The sequence below is a fragment of the Maudiozyma barnettii genome (assembly GCF_903064755.1).
Source record: "Maudiozyma barnettii strain CLIB 1767 genome assembly, contig: KABA2_06, whole genome shotgun sequence".
Lineage (NCBI taxonomy): Eukaryota > Fungi > Ascomycota > Saccharomycetes > Saccharomycetales > Saccharomycetaceae > Maudiozyma > Maudiozyma barnettii.
Window position 1 is genome coordinate 916518 of NW_024545243.1, and position 27791 is coordinate 944308.

The 27791-nt window shown below is 33.8% G+C and overlaps 9 protein-coding genes across 9 annotated transcripts; 4 read left to right on the forward strand and 5 right to left on the reverse strand.

Moving 5' to 3' along the window:
- Nucleotides 1-28: 28 nt before the first annotated feature.
- COF1 (cofilin) lies at nucleotides 29-714 on the forward strand (the record flags this gene model as incomplete). Its single annotated transcript, XM_041551496.1, has 2 exons — nucleotides 29-42; nucleotides 303-714. 2 exons carry the CDS (start codon nucleotides 29-31, stop codon nucleotides 712-714), a joined length of 426 nt encoding a protein of 141 aa, XP_041407430.1.
- Nucleotides 715-1441: 727 nt separating this feature from the next.
- KABA2_06S08954 (MBL fold metallo-hydrolase) lies at nucleotides 1442-2230 on the forward strand (the record flags this gene model as incomplete). Its single annotated transcript, XM_041551497.1, has 1 exon — nucleotides 1442-2230. One exon carries the CDS (start codon nucleotides 1442-1444, stop codon nucleotides 2228-2230), a length of 789 nt encoding a protein of 262 aa, XP_041407431.1.
- Nucleotides 2231-2599: 369 nt separating this feature from the next.
- On the reverse strand, nucleotides 2600-4204 carry KABA2_06S08976 (uncharacterized protein; the record flags this gene model as incomplete). Its single annotated transcript, XM_041551498.1, has 1 exon — nucleotides 2600-4204. The coding sequence occupies one exon, from the start codon at nucleotides 4202-4204 to the stop codon at nucleotides 2600-2602; it is 1605 nt and encodes a 534-aa protein (XP_041407432.1).
- A 983-nt stretch (nucleotides 4205-5187) lies between these two features.
- On the forward strand, nucleotides 5188-6048 carry KABA2_06S08998 (aldo/keto reductase family protein; the record flags this gene model as incomplete). Its single annotated transcript, XM_041551499.1, has 1 exon — nucleotides 5188-6048. One exon carries the CDS (start codon nucleotides 5188-5190, stop codon nucleotides 6046-6048), a length of 861 nt encoding a protein of 286 aa, XP_041407433.1.
- A 146-nt stretch (nucleotides 6049-6194) lies between these two features.
- On the reverse strand, nucleotides 6195-10667 carry KABA2_06S09020 (uncharacterized protein; the record flags this gene model as incomplete). Its single annotated transcript, XM_041551500.1, has 1 exon — nucleotides 6195-10667. The coding sequence occupies one exon, from the start codon at nucleotides 10665-10667 to the stop codon at nucleotides 6195-6197; it is 4473 nt and encodes a 1490-aa protein (XP_041407434.1).
- Nucleotides 10668-11232: 565 nt separating this feature from the next.
- Nucleotides 11233-12612, reverse strand: KABA2_06S09042 (putative alanine--tRNA ligase; the record flags this gene model as incomplete). The annotated part of the gene is made up of 1 exon (XM_041551501.1): nucleotides 11233-12612. The coding sequence occupies one exon, from the start codon at nucleotides 12610-12612 to the stop codon at nucleotides 11233-11235; it is 1380 nt and encodes a 459-aa protein (XP_041407435.1).
- Nucleotides 12613-14361: 1749 nt separating this feature from the next.
- On the forward strand, nucleotides 14362-16818 carry KABA2_06S09064 (uncharacterized protein; the record flags this gene model as incomplete). The annotated part of the gene is made up of 1 exon (XM_041551502.1): nucleotides 14362-16818. One exon carries the CDS (start codon nucleotides 14362-14364, stop codon nucleotides 16816-16818), a length of 2457 nt encoding a protein of 818 aa, XP_041407436.1.
- A 2120-nt stretch (nucleotides 16819-18938) lies between these two features.
- KABA2_06S09086 (uncharacterized protein) lies at nucleotides 18939-21044 on the reverse strand (the record flags this gene model as incomplete). The annotated part of the gene is made up of 1 exon (XM_041551503.1): nucleotides 18939-21044. One exon carries the CDS (start codon nucleotides 21042-21044, stop codon nucleotides 18939-18941), a length of 2106 nt encoding a protein of 701 aa, XP_041407437.1.
- A 3282-nt stretch (nucleotides 21045-24326) lies between these two features.
- On the reverse strand, nucleotides 24327-26288 carry KABA2_06S09108 (uncharacterized protein; the record flags this gene model as incomplete). The annotated part of the gene is made up of 1 exon (XM_041551504.1): nucleotides 24327-26288. The coding sequence occupies one exon, from the start codon at nucleotides 26286-26288 to the stop codon at nucleotides 24327-24329; it is 1962 nt and encodes a 653-aa protein (XP_041407438.1).
- Between the last annotated feature and the right edge of the window lie 1503 nt (nucleotides 26289-27791).

Below are 27791 nucleotides of genomic sequence, written 5' to 3' on the forward strand. Positions count from 1 at the left end.
CAATAAACAATAAAATCATTAATACAAAATGTCTAGATCTGGGTATGTATATAATTGAGTGGATACTATTTGACGTTATTGGGCGAACGTGTCTATTTTTATCTTTTACTTTGAAGAGAGATTGATATGTGTGACTTAAGACGAATGATAATGTATGTTATTGAAAAAAGTGAAACTCGTTACTAACATTGAATTGATGGAATATGATGATGATGATGATGTTGAGGTTATGCTATTGGTGGAATGATATCAACACTCTCTCTGTTATTATTATTTCTATTTTTTTGCCCCTTTTAATGCAGTGTTGCTGTCGCTGACGAATCCCTAACTGCTTTCAACGATTTAAAGTTAGGTCAAAAATACAAGTTCATTCTATTTGGTTTGAACGAAGCTAAGACTGAAATTGTTGTTAAGGAGACTTCTACTGATGCTTCTTACGATGCTTTCTTGGAAAAACTACCAGAAAACGACTGTCTATATGCTGTTTACGATTTCGAATATCAAATCAGTGAAACCGAAGGTAAGAGATCTAAGATTGTTTTCATCACTTGGTCTCCAGATACTGCTCCAATTAGATCCAAAATGGTCTACGCTGCCTCTAAGGATGCTCTAAGAAGAGCCCTAAACGGTATCTACGCTGATGTTCAAGGTACTGACTTCTCTGAAGTTTCTTACGAAGATATTTTGAGTAAGGTTACCCAAACTGCCCATTAAGAGAATCAATCAAAAAACAACAGGAATAATTAAAGAAAACTAAATGACTACTGTTATTAAATGAACTAAGTTATCTGTTTTGTAGTTATTATTACTTATTTTTTCTCCCCAATATTGGATTTAAATATATACATAGTTCTGTATAGTCAATCACATAAAAATACAAAAATTTATTATTAAAAATTTCTGCACGGCCTGTAAAACAATTACTAATGCTATGTAATATCTCTCCAGGACTCAACCAATTTTGAATAATCCGTATCAGTATAAAAAGAACAGAGGATTTGTCAACGTTTAAATTAATTTCTTATTTTTTGATAGTTGCATTTTCGTTTTTGATAGTTGCATTTTCGTTTTTTGATAGTTGCAATTTTTCATAAAAGTTGTATTACGTTTGATGATTTACATAATCTAAGCATATTAGTAATATCCGCTCTATTTCCGTCGCCGTGACAAGCGAATCCACTGGTAAATTATTCTAAGATCACATAAGCAATGCCATTGAGAGAGTAATAAGAATCCATCAAGAATTGCTAATTCTTTCAGAATTGTCGTATAAAAAGCGTATGAATATGCAGATTAGATATCTGAAAAATTTATAATTCCTTTTAACTTCTAATATCTTCCAATATAGAAGACCAAAGAGTTTTTAAATCTGAATATATCTTAAACAGTTTCAAATATCCCCTTTAACCTTCCATTTAATTAATCACACTACATAACAATCATGACTGTCGAAATTTCCTATATTGGTGTTGCTACAACAATCATTAACATTAATGGTGTCCGTTTCCTAACTGATCCATGTTTTGATGTCCCTCAAAAATATGATATGGGAATTGCTGTTCTAGAAAAGACGATCGATCCTTCTATTAAAATCAATGAATTACCTCCAATCGATGCAATTTTATTGAGTCACGAGGACCATCCAGATAATTTGGATACAAGTGGTAGAACTTTATTGCATGGTCGTCATGTTTTCACTACTATGGATGGTGCCAAGAACCTTGCAGGTAACCCAGGTGTATTAGGAATGAAACCATGGGAAAAGACAACTATCGAACTTCAAGGTCAAAAATTTATTATTACTGCAACACCTTGTGTACATTTAGATGGTGGTGAAGTTGTTGGCTTTGTTATTGAAACCGAATCCTTAGGAAAAGGTTCAAATGGAAAGCCTAATGTCGTTTACTTCACCGGAGATACTATTTATTTACCAGAATTGAAAAAGATCAAAGAACAATACAATGTTAAAGCGGCATTATGCAATGTCGGTGTAGCAACTGTACCAGCTAACGAGAACCATCCTGAACCATACAAGATTACAATGGACGGTAAGGACGCTGCTGTATTAGCTAACGACTTAGACGCTAACTTTATTATCCCGCTTCATTTTGAAGCTTGGAGTCATTTTGCTCAAAACGAAGATGCATTGAAGAAGGATTTACAAGATTCTGGCGTTATGGACAAAGTTATTTGGTTGCCAAAGAATGGTAAGTCAGTCAATATTTTTTAGATTACGTAAACCTTTATCTCTAATATATTTCCAAGATTAAATATTTTCAAGTGTTTCCAAGCCTTCTCTTTCGTTTTTATGTAAAAAAATTTCGGAGTTTATAATAGTTTACATCTTTCTTTAAAACGATGGTGTGTACATGTTAAATAATATGAAAAGTTTCCACCATATTTTATAGGTCTACTAGAAATAACTTAGATTTGCGTTCTATATAGTTACGGATTATGCTCAAAATAAATAAATGATAAAACAAAATTATCCGTCCTGCAGCTATAATGTAGTATGCATTACCATAACTACCAAAAATAAAACATAGAAAGAGTACTCACTGACCTCTTTTTTTTTTAGTAAAAAATCATTGTTTTTAACTTAAATTTTTGATTCACATTTCTCCAGGTCTTCTATATGATCACTTCCTGAGTTGTAACCTTCACTCATCGAAACACCACTATCCTGAGTTTTCATTTCATGAACAGTAGATTTAGGTTCTCTTAAAAAGATAACACTAATTAATAACCCAGAGGCACTACTTGCTAATGAAAAATATGTAGTATTTTGGAATCTCGATTTAATGTCTGCTTTCGTTCCTGTCAACTCACCTAGAATAGAGGCTAAAACTGAAAAAGTAACTTCAGATCCAAATTGACCGAATGTTTGCATTATACCAGATGTAATACCTTTATATTCTAAAGGTGCCTCACCGACAGTTATGCGTAACATATATGGGAAATATAATCCCGACCCAAACCCACAGATCAAACCTGTCACAAAAAATAACTTCCAAAATAAATCTTTTTGAACTTCTTTAATTTGAATTAAAATGATAGATGATGCAAACATAAAAACAAACCCAACAATGATACCCCTTTTAGGACTCAAAGAGTGTGGAATGAATATAGAAACACAATTTGACATAACTAAAGCAACAACAATTGGAAGTAATTTTATTGCAGCTATAATAGAACTATTATTTTCTTCAAACAAACTATATTGATTGATAATATAAAAATTCGAAAGGAAACAACAATAATTTAAGAAACAGGTTATCATCGAAGGCCAGAAATTTGGAAGATTCATAACTTGTTGAGGAATTAAAATTTGTCTCGTACTCATATAGTGATAAATTTTATTCAAATGTGCCCATTTCAAACTCACCAAAAATGATGAAAAAAATATGTTGTATGTGAAGAAAACCCACAATAAGACAATACCAACGATAAAACATACATATGCTACAGGCTTCTTCCACGATTCACCACCTTCTGTCAGTCCAACAACTATAAATATACTACCTGCAATAAATAAGAATGAACCTGGATAATCAAGTAATTTAATTAAACGTCTCTTTTCGGCCCAACCATTGCTTTCATCATAATCATCTTCGGGGGATAGATGTTTACCTAATGGTAGAATCAACCAGAAACTACTGATAAATATTAAGAGTAAAACTGCAAATACCAAATAAAATAGACCTTTGTAGCCATCACTAGACATTGCAAAGGCACCACCTAAGATAAAACCGATACCAAAGAAAGCAGCAAATACAATGGATAGGATGGATAAAAATTGTCCCATAACTTCAGGATCTTCAAATAGAGTTGGAATAAGTGCATAACTGGAGGGTACAATTCCTGCACCTGCTATACCTTGAAATGCTCTGAATACTGCGAATGCTTCAAAATTTGGGACTGTTGCACATAATAGTGAACAAATTGAAAAGAATAAAGTTGAGATGGTGAATAAATAATGGTTCCCAGCAATATCACCTAATCTACCAAAAAATGCAATAAAACCAGCAAATGTGATTGCATAACTTGTTAGACCCCATGTGGCTTTAGTATAAGATATTGAAAATTCTTTTTGAATATTCTCATTTAACGCAACCATTGCAGCTACACAACTGGTGTCAAATGCACACGCCATTGCGATGACAAAAAATGTCAAATAAGTATGATTCTTTCCTTCAAACTTCATATTAAATATTTTATGTGAAATTCAAAACAAAAAATTATATAATAATATATAGAAACACGTATAGTATTATTATTAGTAAATAATATCTGTTACCAAGTATGTCGTTGAACAACAATCTCACCCAAGGCTATCAAAAATAATTTAATTTTAAATCCTCAATGAGGAATAAATTTCTAAAAACACCTCTGGGGTGGCTACAGACATGTATTTATATACGTTCTTATAATAGCAGCTTTGGTATGCCTGACAGATATCCCCAATACATAAATCGTTTGCGATGTTCATTAAGATGATTAACTAATTTATTCGGCCGAAACCTGACCATATATCACGTGACTTGACCTATTTTACTTAAAGTTTCGGCCGAAACGAACCTGACTAAAAACTTTCAACGGAGATATTCCCTCTAAAATGACTATAAGAGACACTGAGGCTTGTTTCAAATATAGCACCTTTACGGCCAGTTGTTTCGGATAAGATTATTTTGCCTAGGATTAAACAATAATTACTGTGTACAAGGAGAGGTGGTCACGTTTTGAGATTGAGATTAAATCCGAACTGCACTCTTGGAATTCTTAGAGTGCAATGCGAACAAAACCACAACGGATATATATAGAAGGTAGTTCATTATTATATAAAAACGGTTTCACAATTCTAACAAATATAAATGACTACGAAAAATAATAAACAATAGTAACTACTTGATCGCAGCCTATAACTTGATATGCAATATGTGTCTAAAATATCTCTCAGAGCCCGAATACTTCCTTACGTAAGTGTTAACTGAAATTTTTTTACATAACACCGACGGGGCAAGTCGGCGATGCCCCCTTACAAGGGTCAGCTTGCCTATGAACTTGATTATATAAAAGCAAGGAATGTGATCTCTCTCTTGATGATCATGTGGCTATTCCTACCCTCTTTTAAAGATTAATCTTATATAGATAGTCAAATACATACGCATTAATATATCCCTTTAATAAATGAGTGGCTTACCACAATTGAAAACGTTGAACAACGGCGTGCAGATTCCTGAACTTGGTTTAGGACTATGGCAAACTCCCGAAAGCAAGACAGCTAATATTGTTTACGAAGCTTTAAAAGTTGGTTATCGTCATTTTGATTCAGCTCAATGGTATGCAAACGAGAAAGGTGCAGCTAAAGGTATTATCCGTTGGTTGAAAGAAGATCCGAAGAACCACAAAAGAAAAGATGTTTTCTTCACCACCAAGGTTAAAGACCCTAGTCATGGATACGAAAATACCAAACAATCTATTAAAGAATCTTTAGAACAAGTAAAAGGTATTGGCTACATTGATTTAGTATTAGTTCATTCTCCACAGAGTAACAAGAACTTGAGACTTGGTACGTGGAAGGCCTTACAAGAACTTGTGAATGAAGGTGTAGTCAAATCAATCGGTGTTTCTAACTATGGAGTCCCACATATACAAGAGATTTTAAAATGGGATGAAATGACAATAAAACCTGTTATTAATCAAGTTGAAATAAACCCTTGGTTAACAAGAAAAGAAATCGTCAACTTCTGTCACAAAAATGGTATTGAAGTTGAAGCTTATTCTCCATTGACAAGAGGTAAAAGACTAAACGATCCAGCTTTAATGAAAATTGCCAAAAAATATGGTAAGCAACCGGCACAAATTCTAATCAAATGGTCCATTCAAAAGGGTTTCATTGTTTTACCAAAGACTACTCATGAGGAAAGATTACTATCTAATATTGATGTATTTGATTTCACCATTTCTGATGAAGATATTACTCAAATGACCTATGATGATGAATATCAAGTCTTCTGCTCTTGGGATCCAACTACCTATAGAGGTTAATATGAATAAATTTTAACGTAAGAATATATATATATATGTATTTACATATATTGAAATGATTAAAGAGTTAACTCTCCATGTATTAAATACCAACATATCTCTATTTGATCATGTAAGTTAAGCCCTATTAGAAAGACAAACACTAACTATAATTTACGTTTGATATGTAGTTTACGAAGTAACCTTCCCATATTCTCGTGATTCAACACAACAAACTGTCTGACATGGAATATATAATAAGCACCGACCATAGCAAACATGTTAAATATGATGTACGCAAAATAGAGGCCAAAATTTCTCCATAGATTTGAATATGGCGCACTAATATAAGAAAGGTATTCGTCACCAACAGAATATTGACAATAACCACAATTGGTGGTAGCGTCAGGGTCAGTAAGATATCCTGTACCTGTTTCAAAGAATATTTTCATGTACTCTCCACATGTTTGCCCTTCAGGTGGATCAAAATATGTAAGTTCTTTCATAGAACAAATAACTGGTTTACCATGCAACATAATACCAACTAAACTTTGGATATAATATGTATATGGTGAAGTTTTCCACATAAAGGTCCAAAATCCAGGCATCAAACGCATTGGTTGAACAACGCCCGAAAATGCTATTAAAAATGCCAGACATAAACCCATAATAATATTTGCAGATGGTAAGTTGGGAGACATATACAAAATCAATAGTCCTAAACTCGTAAAATAAAGTTGGAACATTACAGAATAATGTAAGTAATACACTGCAGATCTAGATGCTTCAAAATTACTTCTTAGTGGAAAATAGGAAGAAACGAAGAAAATAGTTGAAAACAAAAATTGATAGGGAATTTCGCTAAGATATTCTGTAGCCATAATCAAGGACCAATGGAACATATTAGATTTGGATTCACGAACCTCAAACAAGTCCCTCGATGCGATTGCTCTCACTTGCATTTGATTCATCAGAGGTGCAGATAAAATAATTGACATTAAAACAGCAAACATGGTATTTTGCATACCTATACGAGAATTCCCAGGATCGAAAAAGGTAAAACCAATATATAAACCAGCCACTGTCATTAACATTAACTTAGATACGATATAACTTGTACTTCTCCAAAAGGTTAGAGCTGTCCGTAGATAGACATACTTGAATTGATACATGTAAGAAGTCGCATATTTTGTGGGTTTAACACCATTTTCTGTATGAGTGTGTTGGGCTGTTAAATCTGTTATCATTTGATCAATTGAATCTTGAGCTTCAGTATGTTCAGCGGAGTTTAACCATATTTGATGCCAATCTTGCTCAGCAACTTCTGTAGCCCCAGCCCCAACCATTTCTAGGATATATTCAGCTGGATTCTCATCCGAAGTGCATGTTCTTGCCCCATTTTTTTCAAAGTACTTTAATAGCACTTCTGAATTTTTACCAATATCACCAAAATAAACTGTCTGACCACCTCTTTGTAACAATAGTAATCTATCAAATTGTTCGAATAGTGTTGCTGATGGTTGATGGATAGTACACAAAATTGTTTGTCCTGCGTGCTCTAATTTTTTTAATAGTTGTATGATACTCCAGGCAGACTGGGAGTCTAACCCTGAAGTTGGCTCATCCAAAAATAGCAGTACATCTGGTTTTGCAACTAGTTCGACACCTATGGATAATTTTTTTCTTTGTTCAACATTCAACCCACTGCCAACTGTTCCGACTAAGACGTCAGCATAATCTTTCATATCTAAAATATTGATAATCTTCTCCACATAGGCACATTTTTCTTCATCCGATATTGTCTCTGCACGACGCATACGAGCAGAAAATATCAACGATTCTCTCACAGTTAACTCGGCAATGTGTACATCTTGTTGTTGAACGTAACCAGTACGCCTTTCAAAACTGGCATCGATTGGTAGACCATTCAATAACATATCACCAGTTATTTCACCTACATTTCTCTGTGCAAGGGTATTTAACAATGTTGTTTTGCCTGCACCAGATTCACCAACTAATGCAGTCAGTGTACCAGGTATGCAAAAACCAGATACATTATTTAATAATAGACGTTTACTACCATTATAAGGAACTGAGTAACACATGTTTCTCCAAATAAAAGTACCTTCTGAATCAAAATGATCAAAGCTATTATCACTGTCATTAGAGTTAGGTTCACTAATATATGTTTCTTTAGCATCTATCGTTCCATCTAACGATTCTTCATCTTTATGTTGAGCAAGATGTTTCGTACCTTTTTTAAATATCAATGCGTCACCTGTTCCTTTCACAGGAGTTTTGAATTCTGTTACAATAGCTCTTAAGATGTTATAACCAATTAAAAAACACCACATTATACCGAAATTTCTCCATGTATCCTCGTATTCATATTGAAATTGGTCCCTTAGATAATCATCTCCAAGGACCCATGATTGACCAGGGACCGCACCGACAAAAGCACAAGCTCTATTATTATCGCTTACATTCTGGTATGTTGGACCCATTGGAATTAAAGTTCCACCACAGTCCATATGTCTGCCATGGAATTCTGCGTTTAGCATAGACTCAAATGCATATCTAATTGGAATAATATATGATATCCATTTAAACCATGGATGCATTGAAGGTAGTTGAATCATATATGTAGAATACATCGAAATGGACATCATCAAAATACCTGCAATAGAATGTGCTTGAGCTAAGGTATCACAGCCTGCAGCTACCATTTGAAACATCCCATTAATACTTTCTGAACACATTGTCAAAAACAAATAAACAATGAAAAATGAACTAGCCGTACGATTTAAACCAGATAAGAAATAAATGATAATTAAAAATAAAGTCATACCTATCATTCTAAATGGGAAACCCGAAATTGCATCTGCTAATGCTTCTGCAGCTGGATGATATAACGTATAGTATTTGTGTTTCATCATGATTGGTCTATGTGATAGATCCATGTTTGCTAAACTCATTAAAGAATAATATAACAAACAAAAATATAGAACACCACCTCTAGAGAAAGCACCGGATGTTGAAGTCGGGGAAGAATAAAATAACGAACCAGATACAAATGATTGCACCACTGCAGCTATTATATTAATGACGGTGGCTGTTTTGTTACCATATATCCTTTGGAATGCACGTCTTGTACATAGTTTAACTTGTTCTGGGAATGAAATAATATATGCAGACTTGTTTCTTGAATATTTGGATTTATCTTGTTCTATTGACTGCCGATATAATTCTCTTGTATCTTCTGTATTGACAGTCGTTTTATAATTTTCTATTTCTTTTCTTAAATCCGTATATGTTTGCGAATGAATCCAACGTTGTTCAAATTCCTGTGCAGTACGAGGCACTAAATGTTCAAAACCTGGTTTAATGATATGATATCCATTTGGGTCAGTTATCCCTGTCAAATATTCCGCAGTAGATTGTCTTGATGGACATAAAAAGCCCATTTCTTCGAAGTAATCCTTTGCAGCCACAGTACTACCGAAATATATTTGTTTACCTGAATGTAAGATAATAACTTTATCAAATCTATCATATATATTTTCCGATGCTTGATATATCGTAACGAATGCCGTGGAACCCAACATATTAGTCATTATCCTTATTGCTTTAGCATACTCTAGTGCAGTAGATGCGTCAAGTCCCCTAGTTGCATTATCCCAACAAAATATTGAACCATTTGTGGCAAGAGCCTCAATAATGGAGACTCTTTTCCTTTCACCACCGGATATACCTCTTACGAAATCATTTCCGACTCTTGTATGATATGTATGAGTTAATCCAAATATTGTAGCGTAAAGATCTCTTAATCTTGTTACGTACTGCGATTTAGTTAAACCATCTATCCTCTTAGCTGGAGTTTTACAAGCAATGGCAAAATCAATGGTTTGCTGTACTGTTAAATAAGGGAAATGTACGTCCTCTTCACCATTATATATAATATCTGATCTGAAATGATCCATCATTTCATCTTGTGGTATACCGTCATATGAGATATCACCTGAATAACCACCTGCGAATTGATTTTTAATCCCCGCTAACAATTTCAATAAAGAAGAGCAACCTGCACCCGGTCTCCCTAATACCAAAACCATTTCACCAGGTCTTGCTAATCCATTAACTCCTTTTAAAATGGTTCTCATCTTCTTTTGCCGTACTGCTCTAACTTTTTTGTATATAGTGTAAGGTAATAAGAAAATATCAGATACAGTGGATCCTTCTAAACTTGTACTATCATGTCCTTTACAACCAATATCTTCAAACGTCACACCTGATTTCCTTAAATGTAGACCCTGTTTATCTGCATTATCCGCATATGTTTCAAACTCTTTCTTTATATCAAATGCTTCTGTAATAATCGACGATTGCAAATCTATATCTTCATCTTCATAACTATCTCTAGTGGTATGTTGTGATAGTACTTCTCCTAATCTTTCTAACTGAGAGGCTTCCTTTGAAGATAATGGTGAAGAACCCTGTCTTGTAGTGACGTCTACCGGAGTATCAATAGTCGATTCTGTGGGCCACGTATCAATCCGTTGTTGATCGTTCAAAGACGGATCTCCCTGATTCTCATCGTTTCTATTTTCAATATGATCGGTTTCAAACTCCTTGTCTTCCATCATAAAAAATATATATGTAAAATATGTAAATTTATTATTATTACTAGTTGTGCTTTTGTATCTATTATAATTCCATAAACTAATAGTAAATTTTGCTATGTTATCTAAACTTTCTAGATCAATGTTTAATAAAATCCCAGGATAGGAAACCCCTTTGTAAAACTGGCTAGCCTTTATATATATATATATTATTGGTTCTATATCTAGGGGTTACCTCGAAACGGCTGTAAAATAATGTGACTACCTTATTATCCTCATCACCACCTCCTCATCGTCATCTCCTCTTTCTGCCCCTTCAGAAATGATGCTCAATGCGGGCAGACGCAACTGTTACCGCAAGCGAAGGAGTTTCTCCCCATTGAAGGGCGGCGGCTAAAAACGAACCCCCCAAGTGGCTCTGTTGGTGCGGGTCTCTCTGGGGGATTCTCGCTCACAGACGAAAAAACGGTCACTTTTGATTACTAAATCAGCCTGAAGTCCACGGAAATAAAAACTGCTGAACAGAAGACACTCTTAAAGCCATGGATTTAAGAATAGAAGAATAATCCAATGAACTCGTATTTGCTTATTCTTGTATAAATGATTCAGTTAATGATTTCCAATTGTTGACACTTATATTGGTGGCTTTACCTTGCCATTTACCACCCTTGCTACCACCACCGCCTTTAATATTAGGCAACGCCTCATTAAATATGTTGACAGTCTCTTGAATAGTGTCACCAGAATCTGATAGTACCATTAAGGATGCAACCTGGGTCTTCTTATCAAATCCGCCTATTACAATAACATACGAAGTTTTGTCCTTCAACAACCTATTAGTTAATTCTTTGTGGATACGTGATAAATATTCCTGAGTACAGTAATCTTCTCTAAACAAAGAAATATTATTAATGCCTGATGAAGATAACGATCCATTTTGAAATTTTGCCATGATTTCATTTGAATCGTTTACCGCGGTCTCCATCATCCAATATCGTTCACTCTTAGACTTATTGGAAAGTTGTGAACTTAATTGTTGCGTCTTTTCAGGGATTTGTGTATCTGAACTACTCAATATTTGCTTAGTAACAGTTAATAAGTTATTGGCTTCACTACCATATTTATAGACACGAGACCCACACGTGAAATATAATCTGGAGTTAATAGACCGCACTGTGGTTTGAGATTTAATCACCATTATTGAACCTAATTGAGAGGTATTTGAAAGATGAGTTCCACAGCATTGATTAGAATCCAATGAACCAATGTGAATGGTTCTTACAATACCTCCATTAGCGAAATCATAATCATCGGGAATCTTACTTGATGAATCCAATTCTTTTAATTTTGTTTCTTCTACTTTAATAGGTTGTGGAATTAAAATTATGTATTGATTAATTTCATCATTTAAATAATCAATCTCTTTCTCGGTTAATTTTCTAGTCAATTCAACAAAATTCAAATAATCGTTGAGATCTCCATCAGAATCGATATCAGTTGGCACCGACATAGACCATGAAACTGTCTCTAATCGATATTTCTGTTCTAGGATTGCACTTAATAGATGCTGGCCTGTATGTTGTTGCATCAAATCTAGTCTTCTATCTTTGTTGACTTCAATAGTAACTTGGGTACCAACTTCAATAGGCTGATTTACATGATGCTTAGCATACAATCCATCACGGGACACATAGAAAACAGGTACTTCGATCGTCTCATCATTGACTTCATAACTTAGAATACCTGTATCACTAGGTTGACCACCACCTTCTGGAAAGAGAATGGAATCCTTCAATTCTATAAGATATACAGGTAATTCAACTTCTTCAGCAGCTTTACCTTTTTTCTTACTGGCCGGCTTCTTAGATTGTTCGTAACAGGACACCACTGCAGTTTTAAAATCATTGAATTTGAAAGAATCTCTTTGACAGGCTAGTGCACCAACAACAGTTGACTTACCACTCATTTTTCACTCACTTTGTTGATACTATATCTATATATACTAGCAATTGATATTATACCTTACAAGTTCGGTCAGTACTTCACATGCCATGCCATGGTCATATAATACATCTATATATAAACTATGGATTTGGCAACTCGTTATGATTACATGTTATCTGTTATCTGTTATCTAACATTGTCGATTTTATTTTTTTTGCTTGAGGCTGTGCGGATTTTCTTGGTGTAGCAAAGTGGACATGACATCGAGATAGACATCAAATAGTTGACATATTAAGAGAGATATGAGAGGAAGAGAGAAAGAGACTCGTCCATTATCTTCAAAACAATGTATAATTTACAAGAGAAAGTAGCAATTGCCCTTATATCAAACCCTTTGAAGAAGGTCAATCATTTGGAAGTCGATTATGTAAAAATTTATCTAACCACTATTCGTTCATTGTAAAAAAAAATAATAATCATTACATTGTAACTTAAACGAACTATCACCATAGTCTAAAAACATCATATCTATAATCATAATTGAATTTAATGCTATGTGTCTATCCGCAGAATCATTATTTGCCAAGTAGGGAAGATATTTCCCATTGAACCCAACAATATTTTTCTGGGGAAGGTATTACATGTTTGTAAAATTAGTTATGTTCTGACCTTAGCAACTTTCAAGCTTGCCTGACCTCAATTTGGCGAAAATGAGAATGTGAAGTACCTAAATATATTCTTTTCCTATGAAGCTATATATTCGGAAGACGAAACTCATTTTAATAAAAACTTATATAAGGCGCTTCATAATCATTGATGTAATTTCACTTTTTGAAAACTACATACATAGACCATAAAAGGGCAAGACTCATCAACTTCTTAAGATATAAAATATGTTCGGAAATTTCACATACTCACCTTTTAATGCTCATAAATAATTCTGACAGCCAAAGCTTTCCCACACCTACATGTAAAAAGAGAAGAGCACTATAGGCAGTATCGTGATCCCTGTAGAAAATATTGCCATGTTTCGCAGAACTTCTGGTAGATTATACCAACCGTGGTTACCGTAATGATCACACATATCTTCATTTATGGAATTAGACTAGGTATGTTCTACCTAAGGATCTTCTTGGCACCTCACTTCAGAGCCAATAAATTATGAAATAACACACACAAACGTAAAACTGTCTTCAACCTTTATAGATGGTTGACAAGTTTCAACGTTTTATCTGTTCTTTGATGCTTGGTGCTTTGCGCGATGTCTTGTTCGCGACACGACTCCAAAGGTGACTCTCTGCCAGATCTGTCGTATATTTGTTTATTTTCTTTTACTTGGTTCTACGCGTCGCTTTTTTGATGATCAAATCCAATACATCTATTTCAGGTCAGGTCATTGAAATACTACTATAAACAGTAAATTACCACAGGTGTTTAATGATCAGAAACAACATAAAAGGTCTATTATCCAACTCTTCGTCGGAGAACCTATAGTACAAGACAATTCTCAGACCACTATTACGTACAAGTATATTTGGGGTCCGATACACGGTTCGTTTGTTTATTTAGGCAGATACTGAGAAATAAATAACGACAATAACCTAATGCTGCTTATATTTCTTGCTATATATATATATATATATATATGCTGCTTCCTATGAGATTGAATTTTCCTTTTTTTTTAATTCCAAAGTTGATTTTTCTTAACATAATCTAATCAACTATCTAAAACAAACTTTTACGCTCGCTTTATTCAAGAAATAAAATAAAAATGACCCAATTACAGAGCCTTGTAGCTTCTGTTTCGGTTCTATCTTTACTTTCTGTTGCCGACGCTTGGTCTCCAACAAATAGTTACGCTCCTGCTAAGGTTAACTGTGATGGTAAGACAGGTCTTACCAGAGAGGCTGGCAAAATCTCCGATGCCGAAGCATCGTGGTTAACTAAGAGAGATCCTATCACCAGCACTGCTCTAAAGTCTTTCCTTGACCGTGTTACATCCAATTTTGAAGACAATTCTATTGTTGAAAAAATCTTTAGCCAAGCTGCTCCAAAAGCTGGTTATGCTGCTTGTGGTGGTGGTTACCGTGGTATGTTACTTGACGCTGGTACAGCTGCTGCTATGGATGAAAGGACTCCAGGTGCCAATGAATACGGTCTAGGTGGTCTATTACAAGGTATCACATATATTACTGGTGTTTCTGGTGGTGCTTTCTACACTTCTACTGTTGCTTACAACAACTGGACTTCCGTTCAAGAGATTATTGATCAAATGAATGACGGTGATCACTCTATTTGGGATTTATCCAACTCTCCATTGAACCCAGGTGGTTCTGACACAGAATATACCGACCAATTGTTCGCTGATGTTGCTGCCTCTGTGAAGGCAAAGTCTGACGCTGGTTTCAAAGTTTCCCTAGGTGATGCCTACGGTTTAATCTGTGGTTACTATATGTACCCATCCTTACCTCAAGGTGGTGCCACTTACCAATGGTCTGATATTCAAGATGTCGATGCTTTCAAGAACGGTGAAATGCCAATGATCATGGAAGTTACCGCGATTGTTCCTCCAGGTGAAACTACTGCTGGTCTAGATGCTACCACTGTTGAATTGAATCCATTCGAATTCGGTTCATGGGAACCAAGTATTAATGCCTTCTCTGATATGAAATATCTAGGTACCGAACTATCCAACGGTAACCCTGTCAATGAAGATGAATGTGTCTTAGGTTTTGATAACGTTAACTTCATCACTGGTGCTTCCACTGATGTTATCAACTACATCAACACCCAAGGTAACCCAGTATACACTTCTATGGTTGCTCAATTCAAGAACAAATTCTTAGGTAACATTACTACAGAAAGTGTGGACACCAATATTGTTTCTCCAAATCCATTCAAAGGTACTTCTTACTACAGTTCTAGTCAAGGTGACTCTCTTGTCGAGACTGAAAATCTACGTTTAGTTGATGGTGGTTACGGTGGTCAAGTTATCCCAATTACCCCATTGATGAGACAAGAACGTAACTTAGACGTTGTTATTGCTACTGACAACTCTTTTGATACTCCAGAAATTTGGCCAAATGGTCACTCTATTATCTCTACTTACACTCGTCAATTCCACGACATTGGTAAGACTGATGCTTTCCCATACGTTCCAGATACGGAAACTTTTGCTGCTCTAGGTTTAACCGAAAACCCAACTTTCTTCGGTTGTGATTCTTCCAACTTGACTGACTTGGCTTATATTCCACCTTTAGTTGTTTACTTACCAAACAGAATGTACTCTTATTCTTCTAATATCAGTACTTACACATTTACTTACACTAAGGAAGAACGTCTAGCTATGATTCAAAACGGTTTCGAAATCGCCACCAGAAATAACATGACTGACGACTCTGAATTTGCTAGTTGTATCGGTTGTGCTGTCATAAGACGTAAGCAAGAACAATTAGGTCTTGAATGGCCATCTGAGTGTGAAAAATGTTTCGAAAGATACTGTTGGAATGGTACTTTGGCTAGTGATTTAACCAGTATATCAAGCTCCACCAATGGTTCATCCTCCACCACCACTACAACACAAGATGATTCATCTTACACCACCGAATTGACAACCTTAAATTCTAGCGATAACTTCTCAACTATTCACATTGAAACATCGACCACTATTACTTGTCATGAATGTGAAGAGGCTCAAGCTACTGCGACCGCCGAAGTTTGCGAAGAATGTGAAGAAAGTGAAGTTACTACTACTATCGAATGTGAAGAGTGCGAGGAAGCACAAGCACAAGCTACTGTTACTGCTGAATGTGAAGAATGCGAGGAAGCACAAGCTAACGGTCATCATTACACAACTACCACATCTATGACAACTACAACTGAAGTTTGCGAAGAATGCGAAGAAGCTAAGGCCACTGCTACTGCTACTTCCAACGGTTCTTCCAACGGTTCTTCCAACGGTTCTTCCAACGGTTCTTCCAACGGTTCTTCCAACGGTTCTTCCAACGGTTCTTCCAACGGTTCTTCTAACGGTTCTTCCAACGGTTCTTCTAACGGTTCTTCAGGCAAGGCCTCTTCTTCAGTACCAACAATCTTACAAGTTACAACTGCTCTACCAACCTCATCTGCATTCAGCATGGTTCTGAACGAAAATGCAGGTAACAATGTGGGTATCACTACTGGCCTAACTTTAATGGCTATTTTTGGTGCCTTCCTTGGTTTCATGTAGTTCCAATTTTCTAATTGGTCCGGGACATTTGTATTATTTACCAATATTTACTGTTTGCTTTTATATTTTATATAGGCTTTCTCAATGTAATATTATCCTATTAGTTATGCTAAACATTCTGTATCGTACAAGAACTACAAGGAATTTTTATATATATCACTCACAAGAAAATATTGTTCTGATACACTTGGAGAAAGAAACAAGGGTTCGACGGCAATATTTTATAAATACAGTTGATACAAAGACAGTACACATATTAACAACGAATAATTTTTAGACCATAAATAATACTAAGCTAACCAACACATAAGAATCGTTACCGGTACCAATGATGTCAATTTGTTTTGTTTCCATGGTATGCTTAACGACGTTATTACAAAATGTGAACAGAATGGCTTCCCTCTAACTATATCTAACTTCTTAGTAGGAAATATAGGTTGGTTCGTCACTCGACTCTCACAGACATATACCTTTCAAATAATGAATCTGAAATGTTATTTTGTTACAGATTCATTATTCAAATAACATCCTATACTACCAAGGGGCCACCGGTTACAATTTTACGCTGTATTCAATTCAATACTGCGATAATATATAGGTTTACACTGGAATTACAGATATGATTGCAGGCAAACATATTCTATTTAAAATTGTTTATCTTATTGGGGATAAGGTTGTTATTCGACCAATAAGTTTTATTGATCTAGACGGTGCTGTTCAGCATAGCTTCGTTTGTCATAAAAAATATTACTCAGACCTTACCGGTTCGGAAGAATCTGATGTAAAATACTCCTATGTACTACAACAAAATTTTACCACTTAGTTCCTTACTATTATGATTATATCAATTATAGCTACATTTACACTTTTTGAATCTGCTTCAACCATCACAAACAATATTACCACCATGTTATTAAACGAAACTAAGGATATCACAACTACCTAGGTGTACAGTGTTTCTGATGAGGTGAAAAAAGACTTTATCAAAGAGATTCTTGAACAGTTCCATGTATGAGAGTTGTTACGGTTACTATTATCTTAACAAAGGAAAGTGATATCATTACAGTCTTTACAATTCTAACGGATGTTGTTAGATTAGATCCTGCTATAACAACCATGACTGCTACTCTCCAAACTACTACTGTTACAGATCTAGGATCTGTTATCACCAAACCTCGATGTTTATTATTGAGCTGAAGGAGACATACTGTGGTTAGACTTATATTCGTTCATATTATATAGTGGCAGGTAGAGAGATATAGGTATTAGCTTGACAACGTGTGTTAAGAAAGCATAGTGTGTATGTTATACTTTTCTTTTATATGTAAGTGATTATTTATTGTATATAATTTATAGAACGAACAGAATCTAACTTAGAATGTAAGTTCAGAATTCTTTGTCTTTATATATCATTTATTTTATCGAAGTTTCGTTTCTTCTTGTTACCAAAACGATACCTAAACGATTGTCAAGTAATTGATTTGTTACCTAAACGATTGTTGGTTAAACGATTATGGCCTAAACGACTATTACTTAATAAAATGTTTAGTTCTTATTAGGACATTTTAGATATCTTGATTCCACATAATTTCTGTCAATTATATCTAATCCCAGCATTCCCAATGTTTCGTGGGGAAATAAAACCAGTCAAAGTGTTCAATATTCCATTGTGATAAGAACAACTATTTCTGTCATAACTTTAGAAAAGTATCTTGCATTTACTACACCATCATCTTCACAATTATTTTTCTCTTGCCTACTACTCTGTCTGACATCTTTTCGGCCACGCTCACTAGTACTACTGGAAAGAACGTAACAAATAAAAGGACTGCTATCACTGATCTATCTGTCACCACAATGTGACAGTTATTAGCGAATCTAATGCAGGGAACGACATCTACAACAAAAAAATTACTACAACACCCGATTCTTTGGATAATACATAAAAATAGCTATATATTGTAACGAAAATGGTACAAAATGTAAAAAAACATAATTTCATTTAATAGTAGGATGATATATATAACTAACAACACGACTTTATAGGTTTATTTCCAAAAATATGTAATACCAGCATTGCATAGTATAATAATATATATATATAGTAATCATCTTAAAATTCACAAAGCTTTATGATTCTCACCGTATTCCTCACAAATTTGTTTAGCACCTTGTACTAAACATGATAATGTCTTACCAATAATATTATTCGATTCTATACTTGGATAGAAATCATTTTTAATATTTTTATGTTTATAGATCCCCAAAACATAATTCAAAACACCCCTCAAAGTCACAATCTTGGTTAGGCTGTCTGATTCACTTATTGTAAGTGTCATATAGTCCTCATAGTGTTTGGTGTCCGAATTTTGATCAACCACATCCCAATGAACAATGGAATTAGGACTTAAAATGTTTGTGTTTTTACAGTCTGTATCGAGTAAATCCCACGATAGAACATCGATTCCAAAATCAACTACAGGAACTACTAGCTCTTGATGATAAACTCCTCCTGATTCAATCAGTAGGTCTAACATTGGTCTATAAAATATGTCGCCGCACCCACAATGAGATATATGTAGTTTAGGAAAACCGATCCATATGTTCTTATTCTTAACAGCAGGTAATACAGAAGGTAGTGGTACAAATTGAGTACCCCCTCTCATTCCACCAAATGTATTCATTTCAGATAAGTCCAATGTTTCACCATCAAAAACTGTTTCACATATACCGTCATTTAGGGAACATTTGATAATATCTAACGGATTAAAAGAATAAATGAAATGAATAAATCCTCGCGACAGCTTGCTTTGTGGCTTATCAGAAGGATGAAAAAATGGAGTCCAATTCTTTTCCGAACCTCTTAATTTACGTCCATGTATTGTTAATCGCTGTAGAGAATCCAATCTCCTGTGTGGCATATAGCTAAACATCCGTCTACCTCCACTAGTAGGATCATCCATGTTGAATATAACAATAGGTTCCTCGTAAGTTCCTGTATTTCTTAGAATTACATGAGGATCTTCTGGTCCCTTCCAGTCACCGTTTGCATCGAAAGGAATATCCAATACGTTTGGATACGTAATATAGTAGCGGGACAAAAGAATATCTTTTCTTCTTTGATTCTGTAAATGAGACTTCACTTGACGTGTGTTGCAAACTTCATATTTTTTTAGATCATCTAAATACTCTTTACAATTTTGTATCCCAAGCTCGTCTTCAAATTTCTTTAATTCATGGTCCATATCTGTTGGAAAATCAATGTCAACATATGGAATTTTTTTACCGATAAGTTCTTGCCAATTTTTATCAAAAGCTTGGGCCCTTACTAACGAAACATGTGGGTGATTTTTTTCACCTTTTCTCGAATATACAATTCTGCTGAATACTAAATAACATTGTTCACTTTCCAACCAAATGGAGGACCCACCAAATCTAAACCATTGTGATTCTACAATATCCTCCTCTTTTTTATTTTTATCAGAATCATCTTTTAATTCTTTAGCCAACCAGTTCCCTTGTTTCAATAAAGATCTTCTCAACGAAAGTAAATCGTCTCCAAGAATCCTCATCTGCGCAGAGTGTTCGATAGTACCATTGTATTGAATAGATTCACATGTAACCAGTGAATCATAGGACTTACGGCCCTCTTTTTCTAATTTCTTAACGTCTGGGATAGTTTCTGAAGAAGCTCTTGCTTGTAATTGAATTTTATTATTACTATAACGTTTTCCCTTCCCATTTAGATTTAGGTGTTTATGAGAGTCAACGTCAACATTGGAAACAAATCCTACTAGGTTATTTACCGAATATTGTTGAGTTAAAACCTCATTAGTGATAGGAGACATTTCAAAATTTATATTTTTAATGGAATTAGACACATCAACATCTAATAACGATTTTTTTGAGACCACTGTCTTAAAATTGTTATTATTAGATTCCCAGTTTAGATATTCTATTAGAGAAGCATTGACTGGGGAATTTTCTGATAGAAACCATACTGAAAATATAATGAAAGCAATAGGTACTAATGTAATTGATCTTTTAAAATTCTTATTAACAGTAAAGGTTCGGTAGTAATGACAAGATATGGGAACTAATTTTCTGAAATGGTAACAAATGTGAGTGATTCCTTTACTGAAAACTTCAATGAAATACCTTGCATATTTGAATTTTGATAGAAAAGTGGGAGGGATGTCCTCAAATACCATTTGTTCAAATTGCATTGTGGAGACACTAAGATGTGTTATTCTTATCTTTGATATTAGATATATCTGTTCGAAATTTAAAAAAATAAAAAAAAATTATAATACACGGAATGTGACCAGTCCAAATTTTTTGGTAAAACAGGAATTAGGTATGTCATTAATATATGAATGAATTATAATTATTTCTATATGAATAGCTCATCGTTAAAAGCAGTAATTTTAGCATTTAGAGTGTTCAAGGAACCGAAGTAATTTCTATTTAACGATCTTACAAAAGTAAATCGCCAGAGATATCTTGTATGGATGTGATGTTAACATCATTTCTTAACGATGATTATTTTCATTTAATATATTTATTTAGAAAAACACGTTGATAAATTGTAGAAGTACTAATAATTGAATGAACCAATAGAATCGACTAATGTAAACTAAATCATCAATATGGAACTTTATAAAATAGTGGCTGTGACTAACTGTCTACAGTAACAAAGTAGATCAATTAGAAATGACCTGTAAGGATGATTATTCTCACAAACTGAGGCTTCAATTGTATGTCCTAATTTCAATTTCATTTCCAACTAGAGGGATTGGTGGTGCATCAAAAAAATAAATTAATATACCATGCAAATTAAAATTAAATAATATAGGATTTGATGCCGGATAGTATAATCTCTCTAGCTCATGCTTCCAATAAATTACGTACAAAGGAAGACTACCATAAATAAGTAAAATAAGCTTGTAGCGATCCTATCTATTGTCAGAGTTGATACTAAAAATGATGTGCAATCCAAAGTCTTGCATGTAATTTCAAAACCAGAAAACCAATCCCGAAGATAGACTGGTACACAATTATCTGAAGCAATTCAATTAATAAAACAAAATTTCCAATAGCAAAATATTTTAAACATTCGTGTACCAAACACCAAAATAATCATACCCAAAATTAACACTAATCTGGTTCTACATTCCAAGTTTAATGTAAAGCTCTCCAAATTAAGAAAGTTATTTTTATGTAATATCAGAGTGAGCCAGCACGTACAGATGGGTGCGCCTCTGAATGTCATTTTTAATTAACATTTTGAACATCTGTCAACTAGGATAAATGAGCCTGTATAATGACGTACTAATCTAGTACCTGCAAAATCAGTAGTCGCTTGTCATATTCTAAATTTTCATTAATCGCTCTTCTCGTTTAGCTATCTTTTTTTTTGTAAAGTCGTCACTCAAAAACTTGTATTCTCATAAAATCCACAACAGAAAAACGAAAAAACGAAGACGCGTCCAATATAAAAGTAAAAATAGAACTTTAAGCCATTAACAACGGTTGTTCATGTTTACGAACTTTGGTGAGAAAAAAAAAATAGTTTTGAATGTGATGTTCTAGAATTCTTTTTATGAATCTGAAGAAAACTGTAAAGATCGTTTGTTTGCTAAACATGCATTCCCTGCAGGGATAATAGAGAAATTTTATTGGCACAAAACTGATGACGTTTTTAACTTGAGAATGGTATTTACTGTTTCTGGAAACGTTAAAAGATGATTCTGGCCAGGCCTTTTGTTTATGTGGTTTCTTTATAAGATGAGAAAAATCTATTTGATAATCATAAGCTGGCGTAATAATTTGTTTTAGATCGTTTGTCGACGGGATATTCCAAGAAATATCCAAAATAGTATATTCTAATAATTAGCGTTTACGAGTGTAGTTGTTTGTTAATAGAGAATAGTTTATTCGAATAAAGTATCAGGTCTATAAATAAGAGTATTAACTTTAACGAGGTGGCAATATGTTTCTTCACTTAAAACGAGAGAAACAGAAGCCTATCTATGATATTACAGACCGTTTGCATATCGATCAATTGGTAAATTCCCTGAATTTTTTTTTAAAATTTTGAATCATTGAAAACTTCGTCCAATTATATAATATAAAGCAAATACTTGATAATGTGATTAAAAACGTGACGATGACAAATTACCTCAAATTGCATAAGTTTCATAAAACTAAAACATTGTTCTTAATTATGTTGCACTCACAATTTTGTAACTCACTAATATTAAAGCTTGTAGTCTATATAAAAAATTAATAGAGGAAAACCGAATAGTGTTATTCTGATATATTGTTAAAAAGTAGTTTATCCATTATGTAAAGTTAACTAATTGAAATGCATTACAAATATCTTGTTGTATGTAGTACCTCCATCTAACCATCTAACCAAATATTAACATTACAAAGTGACTCCAGAAACGAAAAATCGGTGTAACTTAGAAAAAATATTAAAATTATATATACACTGAATAATATATACGAGCACTGCGACCTTTTGGAAGCCAACTTTTCGAGAGCCTAGCTTGTGCACTGTAATGGTTTCATGCCATCATCCATTATAAACTGAACTGGAATAATATAAACTTCAATTCTTTTGTTTCTCAAAATTTCTAACGAACTTATGAAATTACTTAAATATGGACTCCCAAACAAATTATTTATTCACCCTTTTTGTCCTCAACGAATGTATTCTCTCTCAAATATGCGTCTCCACCGGATAGTAAGGATAGCATCTGAAATGTTAGAACTAGACTACCAGTTAGTATTGCAATAATTCCTGCAAAAATTTTTTGTGATAACATTAGACTTACACAATATAAAAAAGCACCACATATTAGCCATTGCTTTGAATACTCATTTGCTTGCCGACTGAGTTGAATGTTCCCAACTATAACATTAAGTACTTTTCTTAGTAAACGAAATGCTCCATAAATAAAGCATAGGACTAGAATGATGATTGTTGCAGGTAAAAATTCCATCGTATGCTAAATTGACGGAGTATTTTTAACGTTTGTAGAATAGTCCCTTACTTTATTGAATGTTCTTGTGAAAGATCAGTTAGTTTCAAAAGTTGTAATTGTATTTCATTATATGTCATATTTATAGAAGTATCTTTTTGCCTTCGTTGAGCGGATTTTTTTCTTTCTTCTTTCGCTTATTTGACACAATGAATGTTCCGTACAACCAACCGCCTTGAATTATACAATCGGCAGATTACTAAGATTATTGGTTGACTCAACAGAGAGGCTCCATCGCACGAATCAACAGAACGCCATCTATGTCGCATAAATAAAGGCTAATTTTCATTGATTTTTTTAAAAAAGTAGATTATTTTTGTTTAATAGTATTTAATCTACACAGTACGAACTAAAAAGAAACTGCTTTCTTAACATTTCTTGAATAATAAAGGGATGAGATGATTATTCCTTTCACAAAGCGTCCAGAAGCCTTTTTTTTAATAAATGATTAAAAAAAGATTATTTAGGTAAAGCTGCCATACAACTGTCATAGTCATCAACTCTGAAAGTTGATAAGAAACAATAATCACCGTCACAATCAGTAGAATTGTAACAGTTAGAAACATATGGAGATAATCTTTTGGCGTAACGTTCATAGAGCTGTCTAACATCCACAGAGTCCTTCACTTGTTCAGCAACTAAATGCCAGAAAGTACCATTTAGCGGAGAAGTGGCAGGCCATGACACATTATAAGCATTTCTAGCAGCATACTCATGTTTCCATTGTGGTTCGTGACCATTGTTAGTGTATGTCTCATTCAAAGGAGTATAGAAATTGTGCACATTCATAACAGAGAAAGTGGTCTTGTCGACTTCATAATATCTCCAGGATGGGTTAATACCACCCCATGGGGTGATAGATGGACCAATGAAAGCATTGTTGATGACATTGTTGATAGTTTTGGTGTCGTTACCTGAACCTGCATATAGGATTTGGAATTGATCTTCGTGTGTATGCCCAAAGAAAATACCTGCTATGGTAGAAGGAGAAAATCTTTCAATAATCTCCGCAAGGATATTGGCTGGTATTGGTAAACCAGCACTAGCAGGTGGAATATGTGCCGTAATCCATACTCTTTGATTTTTCGCTTCACTAGCCAGTAATTCTTCTATTAAAAATTCAAATTGACCAAAATTATCAGGTTGAGTAGCATTCAAATAAGAATAGGTATTTTTCAAGTACCATGTATTGGAATTTAAAGAAATAACCTTTAATCCAAGCCTAGTTTCAACTGCATATCCTGTGTAATGCTTTCTCGCATATTGAGCTGCTTCAGGTGTAACCCAACCATAGTCCTCCCAAATATCCGCCATGAGCTCTGCATTCCATGTGAATTTATTAGAGTAACTGTATTGTTCTGGGGCTAATTCAGCATAAGGAAATGTGTCATGGTTACCTAGAACAGGGAAAACAGGAATAGATCCCAATCTTGATTTTATATCCCTAAAGATATATTCTTCTGACTGGATAGTAGTTTCAAGGGATATACGTTCTGCAGCATCGTGGTCGACCATATCACCTGTAAAAAGTGAGAAATCAAAGGTAATATTTTGTTGATTCGTGTAGTTTATGACACTGTTTAAGGAAGCGTTGATTAAAAGTTCAGGGGAATCACACTCGTAATTACCAAAAGAGGTTGCTGGTGCAAAAATTGAAGAGTTATCAAAAACATTAATTAAATCACCTTTTGAAAATGAAAAATCTTCATTATATGACGAGTTAAAGAAAGAATTCCAGTAACCATTATAACTCGATGTTTCATTTTGCTTAACAGAGTTCTTAGAGAATGGAGTACAACAAATAGTATCAGTACAATTAGTTTCACTACCAACGCTATAATCTAGCTCAATATGTAGATCAGAGATATGTAGAACATTGAATGTACCATTCATACCCGGTTCAGGAGCAACCATATGCTGTGGACTCTTTGGTGGCCACATATGAGATACGGTGATGTTTGGAGTAGCAGGTTTTGGACAACTTTTGCTTTCTTTATAATAACAATATAATTGACCTTCATAGGCTAGTGGATTAATCTCGACTAACATATCCGCAAAATTTGCACCTTGACTACTATTGTAAACAGTAGAAAGACCATATTTTTCAATACAAGTAGATTTGCTTAATCCTTTAGCTTCCAAACACCATTTAGTGAATGCCGAGGAGACAAGATCTGGTCTTGTATTTGCTAGTGTCTTACCAATAAGTAACCTTTCGACACAACTATTGCATTTGTCATTACTCGATAGGGTTTGGTTCAATTGACTGACCACACTATTAATAACAGTGTCATCATTTTGTTTATTTTGGGAGTTCAACACACTGTCTAAGTTTTCTTCAGTGATACTATCCTGAGGAACCGAAAATACTAGAGAGCTGGAAGCCAATATTGTCAAAAAGAAGCTACGGAATATAATCATATTAAGATGGTTATTTTTTTAAGGTCTAATAAATAAAATAAATAATAAAGGTAGGATGAAATAACATTAAAGAAAATTAATACACTCATTTGTGCCTTTCTTATATATGTTTAAAAATATGCGCTGAATGTTCCATTTTAATGTTCAGTATATTAATCGAGATTGTTTATTTGCTTTGCTTCAGTTTCATATATGTATAGACGAGCCAAAAGGTAGAGTCTGTGAATCTGCTCTATTTTTATCATTATTGTCATAGTATGGGACAAGATTGATACAACAAATTCTCTTCTTTGCTCACTATTTTGTACTTCGCCTTAAAGTCAGAATAGGACTCTCAAATTTTCTATCTAAAAGTGGCTAGAGAGAATAACAAAAACTGAAGTCTCACGTGGGTCTGGAATCTTTCAAAACTTACAATAAAGTACTTTCTAATAACGTAAAATTAATTTTTATCAAAATGTAATTCTCAAGTACAATAGAAGACGATTTTCCCTATTGTTTTTGATGGCGAAATTATTTTACATCAACACACTGATATGATACTCGTGGCATATCCGAAATGGGAAACTATGACTATTATTCAGGAAGACGACTGGATTGAGTAAGAGATATATATGGTGAATGATGTTAGCTATATACCATTTGGTTGAAATACGACTAATGTGGTAAATATTTTATTCATCTACAAGATGATTCATCATTTATTTGTTAGAAGAAAAAAATATGAAGCATGCTAGAATACTGCTAGATGAAACACCGTTTGATAACATAAAGAGAAGTAAATAAATTATATAATGCAATAGCTCATATTTTCTTTAATTAATTGAAGTCACAGTACGAATATTTAGCATGTGCAGACCATATTCTTATTGTTACTATATTATATATTACCTGGTATGGTATATTTGAACTCAAATAGTGTGGTGTTCCTTGTGCATATTTAAGGTCAATACAATAGTAGTTTGAGTAGTTTATCTTTTTAGCTAGGCTAAATCCTCAGGACGTAGAAATTATTAACAAGATCTTAATAAAAAGCAAAGTAATGAAACCTATAAGACAAAATGTAAGTCGTTGATACTGAAAATAAAACGTGCTTGTTTTACTTGATATGAAAAGCAATAATTCCAGTATGACCAAGAAATTGACTCTATACCAATCATATTGAAGTAATATAGTTGGGTAACTCAAAATGTCATTATATAAGATTTTATGTATATCTTAATCATCGTTGTAAAGAAATCAAAAAAAATGTATCATATTTTCTTGAGTTCTAAATTTAAGAATATCTAAATATAGAGTTTATTATATATTTATATATCGTTCGTTAGTCTCTTATCCCAGAAAATTTATAAACAATTAAAACCACAGAATAAATTTCAAGCAGGAATATCCACTTTTTATTACAGAAGAAACACTTTTTACATCGAAACAGACCCATAATTTGATTCTGTGTTTTAAATTTACTACAACTTATTCACAAACAATTATTTGTTCTATTATTTG